Genomic DNA, 12,940 nt, shown 5'->3' on the forward strand with positions numbered 1-12,940 from the left:
TTGGTGGCTAACGGAAGGTCCTTTGCTCTGCTCTTCTATGCATGGCACATGCTGCAGAATATGATCCTTCAGCCTGCCCAGAGAGTTTCAAAACTACATTTTTATCCACAAAGGAGCTTTTTGAGCTTAACTCTCTCCAGGAGATGCCAATTTCACCTCTTTTCTGTGAAGTCTATTTTAGAACCCAGTGAATTGATTTACCCCTTTCTTTGTCTCTGCAGTAGAATCATTCACACTTATCTCTGTCTGTACTCCATGAACTCAACACTAGACAGGAGGTGCCAGTGTTCACCTTCATGTCCCTTGAGTTAGACCTAAACATTTGCAGGCACATCAAGAGATTCATAAGTGTTCTTGATCCTAAATGAAATTTCTGAGCTTTTCCCAGTGTCTCTGAAGAAGATAGCATTCTCACCTATGTCTCTAACTTAGGAAAAAGATACATATGTCTGCCACATTTCCCATTTCTCTGAAGGTGATTGAACAACTCACCTCTCGATCTTTCTGGCTCTTTCGCTCATCTTCTTTGGACTCTCGATTCTCTTTATCTTGCGATTTGGAGACAGATACTTTTCCTTTTGGATCTAATTTCTCACCGGCCAAGACTTTTCTCACAGCATCATCACTGGACAACTGCAGGTAAGAGGAACTCAAACTAAACACATAAAAGGACTAAACAGCAACCCACTTACGTAAAGCATACTGAGCAGCTGCAGCTAGCTAAATGTGAAAATGACTGGGTTATAAAGAACCGATGTGAAAAGCAATGAGAGAGCAAATAACACACTGGACCCCCAACTCTAATACTATCCCAGGAAAGAAAATAAGCAAGCACCACATCTACTAAACATGTTTGCTTCTGCTCAAGTTTGCACACCTAAGCCTATAAATATGATTAAAACATTGAACTTTAGCGCATGCCATAACAACAATTTCAAGCAGAAGTGACAATCATGCATTAATTTCAATATATTTTGATAAATATCTGTTGTAACCTTTTAGGAGATGGCACTGTTTGACTAACCAGAACTTCAAAACAAATGCATCTTATGAAAATTGTTCAGAGATATATATATGGAAAATGTCACTTACCCAGTGTACATCTATTCGTGGCATTAGTCGCTGCAGATTCACATGCTGTGCACATCCCGCCATCTGGTGTTGGGCTCGGAGTGTTACAAGTTGTTTTTCTTCGAAGAAGTCTTTTCTCGAGTCACAAGACCGAGGGACTCCTCCCATTTTGACTCCATTGCGCATGGGCGTCGACTCCATCTTAGATTGTTTTCCCCGCAGAGGGTGAGGTAGGAGTTGTGTATGCTAGTAATAGTGCCCATGCAATGGAGTGAATACGTATGTACATAATGAAGTTTAAAGTAATATATTTACAAATTTACAAATGTTCAAGATCAACTTCTAAACGGCTACAGGCTCCCGGGGAGGCGGGTGGGCGCATGTGAATCTGCAGCGACTAATGCCACGAACAGATGTACACTGGGTAAGTGACATTTTCCGTTCAATGGCATGTGTAGCTGCAGATACACATGCTGTGCATAGACTAGTAAGCAGTTATCTCCCCAAAAGCGGTGGTTCAGCCTGTAGGAGTTGAAGTTGTTTGAAATAATGTTCGTAGTACAGCTTGACCTACTGTGGCTTGTTGTGCTGTTAACACATCTACACAGTAGTGTTTGTTAAATGTATGAGGCGTAGACCATGTAGCTGCCTTACATATTTCGGTCATTGGAATATTTCCTAGAAAAGCCATGGTAGCACCTTTTTTTCTGGTTGAGTGTGCCTTTGGTGTAATAGGCAGCTCTCTCTTTGCTTTAAGATAGCAGGTTTGAATACACTTAACTATCCATCTAGCAATGCCTTGTTTAGAAATTGGATTACCTGTATGAGGTTTTTGGAAAGCAATAAATAGTTGTTTTGTTTTTCGAATTAGTTTTGTTCTGTCAATGTAGTACATTAGTGCTCTTTTGATGTCTAATGTATGCAGTGCTCTTTAAGCTACAGAATCTGGCTGTGGGAAGAACACTGGTAATTCTACCGTTTGATTCAAGTGGAACGGTGAGATCACTTTTGGTAAAAATTTTGGATTTGTCCGTAGAACTACTTTATGCTTGTGTATTTGAATAAATGGTTCTTGTATGGTAAATGCTTGAATTTCACTCACTCTTCTTAGAGATGTGATGGCAATTACAAATGCAACTTTCCATGTTAAGTATTGCATTTCACAAGAGTGCATGGGCTCAAAAGGTGGACCCATGAGTCGTGTTAAGACAATGTTGAGGTTCCATGAAGGAACTGGTGGTGTTCGTGGTGGTATAATTCTTTTTAGGCCCTCCATAAATGCTTTTATGACTGGTATTCTAAATAATGAAGTTGAGTGCGTAATTTGCAGGTAGGCTGAAATTGCGGTTAGATGTATCTTTATTGAAGAGAAAGCTAGCTTTGACTTTTGCAATTGTAGTAAGTATCCTACTATATCTTTGGCAGATGCGTGTAAGGGTTGAATTTGATTATTATGGCAGTAATAAACAAATCTTTTCCACTTATTTGCATAGCAGTGTCTAGTGTTAGGTTTCCTAGCTTGTCTTATGACCTCCATACATTCTTGTGTGAGGTCTAAGTGTCCGAATTCTAGGATTTCAGGAGCCAAATTGCTAGATTCAGCGATGCTGGATTTGGATGTCTGATCTGTTGTTTGTGTTGTGTTAACAGATCTGGTCTGTTTGGTAGTTTCACATGAGGTACTACTGAGAGGTCTAGTAGTGTTGTGTACCAAGGTTGTCTTGCCCATGTCGGTGCTATTAGTATGAGTTTGAGTTTGTTTTGACTCAATTTGTTTACTAGATATGGAAGGAGTGGGAGAGGGGGAAAAGTGTAAGCAAATATCCCTGACCAGGTCATCCATAACGCATTGCCCTGAGACTGATCTTGTGGGTACCTGGATGCGAAGTTTTTACATTTTGAGTTTTCTTTTGTTGCAAATAGATCTATTTGTGGTGTTCCCCACATTTGGAAGTAAGTGTTTAGTATTTGGGGGTGAATCTCCCATTCGTGGATCTGTTGGTAATCCCGAGAGAGATTGTCTGCTAACTGGTTCCGAATTCCTGGAATAAATTGTGCTATTAGGCGAATGTGGTTGTGAATCGCCCAATGCCATATTTTCTGTGTTAGGAGACACAACTGTGTCGAGTGTGTGCCTCCCTGTTTGTTTAGGTAATACATTGTTGTCATGTTGTCTGTTTTGACAAGAATGTGTTTGTGTCTTATTATGGGTTGAAATGCTTTGAGCGCTAGAAATACCGCTAACAGTTCTAAGTGATTTATGTGAAACTGTTTTTGCTGTATGTCCCATTGTCCTTGGATGCTGTGTTGATTGAGGTGTGCTCCCCACCCTATCATGGAAGCATCTGTTGTTATTACGTATTGTGGCACTGGGTCTTGGAAAGGCCGCCCTTGGTTCAAATTATGTATGTTTGGCGGTCTATCAACACCAGATCTAGAAGCTGACCCTGTGCTTGTGACCATTGTGATGCTAGGCACTGTTGTAAGGGCCGCATGTGCAAGTCGTCTTCAATGGGCTCTGAATGAAGGCTGACATTATGAAATGCAGCTGCTCTTGACACCACCTGTGCGTAGCCTGTACTATCCTCTGGTGGCGATGGTTTAGCTGGATAGCATTCTGGACTATTATCTGACACTGGTGCGTCATAAAGGTCCCATGCGTCAGGGTCATCTTGACTCATTCCTGTATGAGTTGGGGATTGCATCATTGGTGGAGTGGCTACCGGTGATGGTTGCGGAGAGTGATGTGGGGATGGTGGAGGTGTTACTTGTTTAGCCACCTTTGCGTGTGGCTGTTTGTCTTTGTCTTGGAAGGCAAGCTTGCGTTTCATTTTGACTGGAGGAAGAGTGCTGATCTTCCCTGTATCTTTTTGAATAAAGAGCCGTCTTTGTGTGTGATCTGGCTCTATTGCCTGTAATTCCTGTCCAAATCTATGTGTCTTCATTTGTGTGGACAGTCCTTGTTCCTCAGTGTAGGAACTTGTTTTCGGTTCCGAGGCCGGATATTTCGGTACCGAAACTTTTTCGGCTGCTTTTTTCGGCTCCGACGAAACCTTTTTTACTTTCGGCATCGTGCTCTCTCGGTGGCGACCCGTTTCGGTGCCGACCCGTTTCGGTGCCGAATCTTCTCTGAGCCACTATCTCGGGCCCGAGATTGCTGTGTGCCGGTATCTCGACCGGAGTCGGATGACTTCGACACCAGCTCGCCCTTTTTCGGTGCCGATGAACGGTCACCTACTTTTCGGGTTAAGCCATGGCCTGTTGGCCCTGGGCTTTAGCGCTTTTCTCGTGTGTTCTTGTTTCCGACTCCTAGGTGGAGAATGTTTCTTCCTCCTCCTCGAAACGCTCTTGTCCTGTCGGCGCCGACGCCATTTGCAGTCTTCTTGCTCTTCGTTCCCTGAGTGTCTTCCTGGACCGAAACGCTTGACAGGCCTCACAAGTATCCTCCTTGTGTTCTGGTGACAAACACAAGTTACAGACCAGATGTTGATCTGTATATGGATACTTGTTATGGCATTCTGGACAGAAGCGGAATGGGGTCCGTTCCATCAGCCTTGAAGAGACACGTGGCCGGGCCGACCAGGCCCCGACGGGGATGGAAGAAAACCCTGAAGGGCCACCGGAGCTCTTTTTAATTCGGTGTCGATCTGTTGTAACTAACCCGATACCGAACGCCAACAATACCGACTATTTTTCCGAGATTCTAACTAACTTTCCAACCCGAAACACGGAGCGAAAAGGAACACGTCCGAACCCGATGGCGGAAAAAAAACAATCTAAGATGGAGTCGACGCCCATGCGCAATGGAGTCGAAATGGGAGGAGTCCCTCGGTCTCGTGACTCGAAAAAAGACTTCTTCGAAGAAAAACAACTTGTAACACTCCGAGCCCAACACCAGATGGCGGGATGTGCACAGCATGTGTATCTGCAGCTACACATGCCATCGAACATATATATATACATATACATACACACATATTTAGTTAAACAAGGTTTATGGCTTCCCCTTGCTCTTCTAAAATCTATTGCTCTTCTAAAATATCTTCTACAACTATGGTTATGGTAGACAGAATCTAATCCCTACGACACTACTCATATCATTTTCAGGGAAAAGGGCTCACCAATATATTTCCCTGTGAAGAATGAAGCACCAGTTACAAGTCTTTGTTAAGCTGTAAATAAAGTATGTGGTGCAGCAGCATTTAGTGTAGATTTCAGATCACCATGAGTGGAGCAACATGGTCAAAGAAAGCAGTGTGTCTTCTGTGAAACAATAGAGAGGGACTTCTGCAAAAGGGGATGTTTCTCACCAAACGAGTGTTGCTGGGCATAACACCATCATGCACTGCTTTAGTGTAAAACACCCTGTGACACAGAATTTCAATTGTGTAATGGAGTCATTACTGCAGCATCTTTACAAAAACAATCAACGTAAGCCCTAAGGGAGTGGTTCCCAGACATGCACCATTATCACCTAATTACTGCCTGGCTAACTGATCATGCTCAGAAGTAAGGAGAGGCAGCCAGACAAGTGCATGTGTAAGATTGACAGAATAACTTTTACAGGTGTAATAATCAGAAGGGCAGGACTCCATAAAAGAAAACCAATCCTAAAGCTCCTTGGAGCACTTACTTACTGATTCGCATCAGTCAGAATCAGAATCTCCCATCCCATCAGAAAGACCCCCAATAGGGTGTCCCATGTAACCCTTTTAAAAACAGCAATGACATATTTTTCTGCCCTACTCCAACCTATCACGAGAGACCCTCTCTTTAACTCTTTCAATAAAGACTATACATGCCTTAGTCACTAGCCTTTCAACCCCATCCCTGGTGTATAGAATGTTATAAAACATCTACTTGTCAATGGGATGAGAGGCTCCACTCATGTACTTGTCCTGTTAAAAAATCAAATTTTCTTATTTGGGGCCATTTTCACATTATGTATAGGAACTCTGATAATACCAGGCTATGATTAAGACAGGACGCGTAGGATGCCAAGGATTGGACCGTAACATGGTATTTAATTATACCATCTTTCAAATTATAGCAGACTCTGGATATACCAGGGCTCTCCAGAATTGAACATGCCTATGTATATTGCTTGGATGAATATATGCATTGCAAAATAATAAACTGCGTGGCACAGGTACCCCTACTGTTGTGTTCACTGTCAGGGAACAGTACAGCATGATACAAAAATAAATGGCTCACCTTGTAGTTATACACATTGCTGGCGTGATGTACATAAATACCTCCCTATTTGTCCTTTATAGGATATGCTATCAAACATCACATTAAGGCAGTTGGATTAGTTGAAGGAAGTTTTTCAGAGCAACCACTCATACACAAACTCAAAATATAATGTACTCTCTTTACTGCCACCACCAAAATAGGCCTAGTGATTTCCATGAATCCCAGGGAGGATTCACACATTAACGCTGCCATCATACCTAGAAGACACCACCCACTTTTAATCTTGCAGAGACCAAATTCGTCACCCATTCAATGGTGGCTAAGAAATAACTGTTGAATAGTGTCAGACCCACCTTACTGAGACAACATTTAGCAATAGCTTGGAGCAGTTCATTGGTCTTCTCAGGCTCATGTCCTGCTACAACACGGGCTGGCTTCACTGAAAGAGGTTCCCCGAGTACCATTGTAACCACATCCACTGCCTTCTGTAAGAAAATGATCTTGGCTTCCTTATCCTGTGAGGAGAGAACATTTGGTTAAAGCACAAAATGATCATTGCACAGCACACATCATTACAAGTAGAAATTATTTTGAGTATTAAATGTAGTAGATTTTGCGTTTTAAAATCTGTAGGTTTCAACAGCAGTGCAAACTTAACTCAGACATAGAAGAGATTTGCACGGATAACAGCACTGGAAACATTCCTCACATAAAGAAAACTGGTATAACATAAGGGACAGTAAATTCTGTCCTTTACACTTTATTTAAACCCTCTGAGCCTCCATAAGGACATACTCCTCATCCCTCTCCTATAAACTCATTATATGTCATATCCACTGAGTAGAACTACAGCATTAGCTTATAGCATAAATAATTGCAAAGCTGATCACAATGCACAATTCAACCATGAAAAGGTTCCATTCCCTCTTACAGCCTGAATCTACCATATACCTTGATCTTTTATTCTCTATCTGTGCCATATTCATAATGACAGTGGTCTGTAGGTCATCCAGAGGAAAAGGCTAGAAGGAGCATAAGTACTATATGTCATTAAGGTGTGAAAGGGGGAGAACGTATTCCTAGGTCTAGCCTATTCCTGTTCCCCAGACTTGCTAATTCTTAGCTTCTGATGGGATGCAGCAGCTAACAGACAGTCTAAGTTAAACCTAGATATTGTTTAGGATTTCTTGGCCATTTCAAACATCTGGCCCAAGAATGAAGTCTAATCATAATCGAGCCGGCTGCAATCTAGCAGTGCGGCAGCAGCACCCATCGTGCATTCCACTGTCCGTAATTTGGGCAGTGGAATGCACGACAGGGCTGTGCATGGGGGCCCCTGATGCCCCCATTCCACCAGCCTTTCGGAAAGGCTGGCATTATGGGGACTCGTAATGCTTGGTGGATTACAACCGCTAGAAACGCCAGTCTGCAGGCAGCCTGGTGGTGTTGGCGGTTGGACAATGGCAGCTCCACACCACAGTCATAATGTGGCAGTCGGACTGCCACGACTGCGGCAGTCTGACCGCCACCGTAGTTCTGGCGGTCTGAAGACTGGCATGCCGGTCATTAATGCTGCAGGTGATCGATAACACTAAATGCTGGTTTTAAAGGGAAGCCATATTGTTTCAAATTTGTCCATACAATCATCCACCAAGGCTGTAAGCCTCTCCAAAGCCTAAGCGTTGCAAGCCTTGACCGACTATGCATGAATGGGTGGGGTGGATAGTTTCCAGAATTTGTCAAGGCAAGGCATGATGCAATCAAAAGGTGTGTGATGAGTCTACACGATGGAGTTGTTAAAGGATATACACTGCCCATGACAGAGGCTCCAATCAGAACCACCAATGGGTCCAATGGTAGAGGTTTGCCCAACATTAACCTGATGTATGACAAATTCTCTATTCAGTAATCTGGGATCAAGATGGAGGACCATCACATGTGGAAGATGGTCCGTCTCTCCCTGCAACCCCCATAGCAGATGTACAGGCTACTAAACATAGCTTGTAGGTGTGTTGGGGAAAATCACCATTGTGTGAGCAATTTATATGCACTTTCCTGGTGGGAAGTGAAGATAGACTATTTAGCCGCTCTTCCCTCAATTTTTTTCCCAACTTTCATTCAAGATTTCTCACCTCATATTCCACTCCCATGCTGCTGTGATGTTTAGGGTAGGAGCCTAAGAGTGAAATGGCCTTCTGTAGTAAGATTATGCCCTTATCTGTTGTTGCATATAGTTTCTCCAGGGCAGTATTAGCTCTGCTTGCCTTGACCCCCACTCCTCTCATTCCCGACCAGTGAACTATTTGCCTTTAGTGGAAGTCATCAGCCCTGCACATGCACCAGGCGGCCTGTAGGTCTTTGAGACCAAAATTCCACATCTGGGTACAAGTCTCCCTTAGTGGGAGGATGCCCGAAAATCCTGAAAATAAAGACTGGGTCGGTTACCCTGGAGGAAAATTTGGGTTGTGGTGTACATAGCATTAATTGGGGATGGAAAAGTTGTAGAGCCCATTCTGCCGTGACCTATTGCTAGTATTCTAGCAGGGTTAGGATAGTGTTGAGTATCTGTCTTTTCCCAGGTCAAACTCACAGAGGCAGTCATAACAGTGCGTGGAAAGGATGGGAGAGAAGTGTTATTCAATGTGTACCCAGCTTTTAATGCCTGTTTGGACAGTCCAGTCCAGAGCTGGGTGAAGCTGTGCCACCAGATTATTGGATTTAATGTTTGGTAACCCCAAACAACCCTTTGCGGGTGACCTGTATAGCGTGGGTATCAGTATCCTAGGGGCCTACTCTTTCCAAATAAATGACTGAAGCTTTTGTGCATTTTATCCAGAGTTGATGTTGGAAATTTAAGAAGTAGGGTTTGAGCAAAGTATGGAAGCCTCTGTAAAAAGTTAATTTTAATGGAACTTCCTGCCTAAATAGGAGATTTCTAGTTTGCCCCTGCAGTAGAGGTCCTCAAAAAACATATTTGAAAGAGAGGGGGTATTACATTGGCACAGATTTTCAGGTAAGTCTGCGCTACCAATTTAGGGACATTTGTTCTCTCCCATGCAAATCCATTATGAGTAGGTATGTCACAAGTATCTGATGACGAGGGCACTACCCGAAGGCCACTGAATTTTGTATAGTTTATTAATAGGCTGAAGACTACAATAAAAAGTGCCAATTCTTCTTTTAAAGCCGGGATAGAACGGTTACTGAGGAAGCATAAGGCGTCCTCTATACATAGTGATAGCTTAATTTCCTCAGTGCCTGCTATCAGGCTTTTTATACTTGGGTTGGCTTGTACTTTTGGATGAAAGTTTTCATTGATAACACGAACAGCCATGGGGACAAAGGACAGACCTGTCTAGTCCTCTGTGTACTAGGGGCTAGGGTGAAAGGTCTTCGTTCACTTTCAATTTGGTTGTTAGCCTTTGAAAGTTCACCAAAATTATGTGTTTTAAGCATGGGCCCATTGGTGTCCCATTTAAAAGTTTGGAGAGATAGCCAGTGGACCCTATCAAAGGCCTTGTCAGCATCCAAGGAGAGAAGAACCACTAGTGTGTGGGTTCTTCCAGTCGCCTGCATGATTGTAGGTGCCAATCCGGCATTATCTTTGGCATGGGGTTTGCTGTTAAATCCTGTTTGTTGTGGAGAGATTAGGGCGGACCATACCACAGTCAATTAACTATTTTAGTCATAGATATTTTCCCTTCACTGTAACGTAGGGCTAAGGTTCTAAAGAAGGTCCATGATAAGGGCTGTTTGTGTGGTATGAATTATAACATGATTAGCATTGGGTCAGTGGCTATTCCCTTCATGATTATATTGTTAAATGCTGTTGCGACGTTCATAGCAAATAGTGTGGCAAACGCGTAGTAAAGAAAAGTAAAAAAAACCATCACAGCCTGTCAGGGCATGGTGCCTTTCATCCCACATGTTTGCAGAGGTTTGCATACTGTCACCCTGACCTCCTCTGCTGCGAGTTCCTCCTCCAGTGGAAGGGAGGCATCTCGCTCCACTGGTCATCAATAAGAAGCTAGGTATGCGTCTTGTGTGTCTGATGAGACTGTTGGTTGTAAAGAGAGTTGTGTAGTATACGTCAAAGGAATCCAAGATAGACTTGGTGTCCGTGAGGATGGTTGCCTGCTCATCACAGATGTGATGAATATGATTTCTAATACGTGATTGGTTTAGTTTGTCCTGGTCACATTTTTCATAGTAAGGGAGATTTAGGTACTACAATTTCTTGGTACTATTTCGCATTAATATATGCTCTATGTTGCCTCATACTTTTTTCTGTTTGTACAAAGCGAGTTATAGTGATTGTGTAACGCTTCCAATCAGCCCAGTTCCTTCTGTAAGTCGTTTTTTTTTGTCTATTCTGTCGTTTAAGGGTTGTTGTGTGGGAGACAAGTTCTCCACTCATAACCTCCTTTCTCTGCATCCCATAGCACTCGCTGGGATACATCCCCATTGTCAATTTCCTCAAATTAATGATCACTTCTTTTATACGATCCATCACAGTTTCAAAATACTACTTTGCTCAGTGGCTGGCGTTAAGGTGAGGGCAGGTAAGGTTTAATAGTGTTAAGGTGTAGACAAACTGCTGCATGATTGGAGAGTATTTTGGAGCCAAAATACTCTACACCAGAGACAATATGGCGTAGAGAGCCACAGAAGTCAAGAAGTAATCGGTTAGAGTTTAGGATCTACAGATGTTGGATTGCAAGATGTAGTCCTGTCCCCCTGATGCTGCAATCTCCAAATATCATCCAAGAGGAGATCAGAAATACCTATGGTGAATCAAGGTACGTGTCTGACTGGGTGTCAGAGAGGATCTATCAAGCTCACGGTGAAGTATATTATTAACATTCCTACCTATAAGGATGTGGCCTTTGGAAGGATGCACTATGCATGTCATTGTGGTGATGTCACATTATTCTTTCCATTGTTTGGGGCATACAGTGAGAAAATCATCAGAGGAAGATCCAAGTCTGCCCTGGATTTCGATCAGTCTCCCCTCTCTGCCCTGGTACTTGGATTCTTAGAAAAAGTGTTGATCTGCTTCAACAGGATAGCTATGTCCCTCTCCTCAGCTGCAGCTACTTCATTTAACAGGGATGGGAGGAGTCTAGGTACATCTTTTTTGAAGAAGTTGGGTTTCTTGGATACATCCACTTCTTATTTGAGCCACTATAACAATGCTCTCCTTTTACTGGGGAGTAAAGCCCATGTATGTTACAGATGTTAATATATATAGATGTCCTGACATAGAATGAAAAATGTCCTAGCTATTGTAACAGGAAGTTTCAATTCTATTAGGAACACAGAGGCGAGGATTAACCCACCCTCTTTGGTATGCCTAGTCCCTCCATGGATTCAGCATCGCAAAGGTGGGCATATTTTGTATCTCTTCTTTCCAACAATGTATTATCGATCATGAATTACTGTTTGGCTTTGACTGCATTAAGATTCAGAGGTTAGGATGGTACATTGAGTCATTGACTTGTATTTGTGTTTCTCTAGGATCTGATGGGTCCAAGCAGAACTGAGGAAGTGCCTAGTCGATTTTGGTTGCAGGAAGAAAGAAGAGGAGGCAACAGAGAAGACGGACTATAAAGGAGCTAGAGACTGTGGATTGACTATTAATGTTTACTTAAATCTTATCCTTTCCCAAGTGCCTATGGGAAATGAAGTTCTGAATGTTTGCCTGCCTGCTGTTGAATAAAAAGAAGAAAGTGAAGGGTAATCCTCACCTCCATGTCCCTAACAGAACTGAAACTTTTCATTACAATAGCTAGGAATTTTTTCACTCTTACTTTATCATCTTAGCTCTGCTTAGGTCGTAGTTGCATGTGTGGCAATTGGGAAATGTGCAAGAAACATATGAACAGAGAAGAAATACCATAAACAAAAACATTATACACCTCTTGAGAGATAATGGCATACAAACTGTATGTTGTCCACTCACGTGCTAAAAGACATAATAAATAAATGGTGAGGCTAGCTCCATGAACAGTTCTGGATGCCCTCATCAGCTAATGTAGCCAAAGTCTTAGAGTGGCAGCAAATTAGCAGGTGGCTTCACTGTCCTCTTATCTCAGCGGGTCCCTCGGGCCCCATTCGCGGGGGGAAAGGTGAAAGCAGCCATAGCTGTCCTGACAGTTCCAAGGACCTGAGGGAGAGTGGGATAGTGCTGCCACTAGAGTCCATCATCTCCATGATCATTAGGCCCTGATTTAGAGTTTGGCAGACAGTTTACTCCGTCACAAACGTGACGGATATCCCATCCACAGCACTATAATTCCCTTAGGATATAATGGAATCATAATACGGCAGACGGGACGTACATCACGTTTGTGGCAGCGTAACCTCATCCACCAAACTCTAAATCAGGCCCATTTAGTCATCTTCCGATGTGGCAGGTAGGAGCTTCGTGTCTCAAAGACAATGATGCAACTTCCAGTCTCTTCAGGGTCTGTTGGTGTTTGGTTTGCGCAATTCACCTCAGATGTCTTTTTTAGGGTGGGAAGGTAGTTTGCCACCACCTCGGCAGCGGAGTCACTTGTGCAGTGCAAACCGAAAATGTTCCTTGCCTCCACAAGCTCAGTAGCCCCACATTGAGTGCCTTTAACAGTGACAATCAAGCAGAATGGGATGGTCTCTGTGTGCAGATGAGAGG

General features: G+C 43.1%; 1 protein-coding gene across 8 annotated transcripts in view; it reads right to left on the reverse strand.

Annotated features, from left to right (window-relative positions):
• Positions 1-12,940, reverse strand: part of TRAF3IP1 (TRAF3 interacting protein 1) — a 406,766-nt gene that overhangs the window by 317,031 nt on the left and 76,795 nt on the right. For all 8 annotated transcript variants that reach the window (XM_069225520.1, XM_069225521.1, XM_069225524.1 and 5 more), the window contains exons 3-4: positions 6,621-6,782; positions 493-633 (exon numbers count right to left, since the gene is read on the reverse strand). In XM_069225520.1, coding sequence (XP_069081621.1) covers positions 493-633; positions 6,621-6,782 — 303 coding nt within the window. The remainder of the gene's footprint in view (positions 1-492; positions 634-6,620; positions 6,783-12,940) is intronic.

This window comes from Pleurodeles waltl, chromosome 3_1 (assembly GCF_031143425.1).
Source record: "Pleurodeles waltl isolate 20211129_DDA chromosome 3_1, aPleWal1.hap1.20221129, whole genome shotgun sequence".
Classification (NCBI taxonomy): domain Eukaryota; kingdom Metazoa; phylum Chordata; class Amphibia; order Caudata; family Salamandridae; genus Pleurodeles; species Pleurodeles waltl.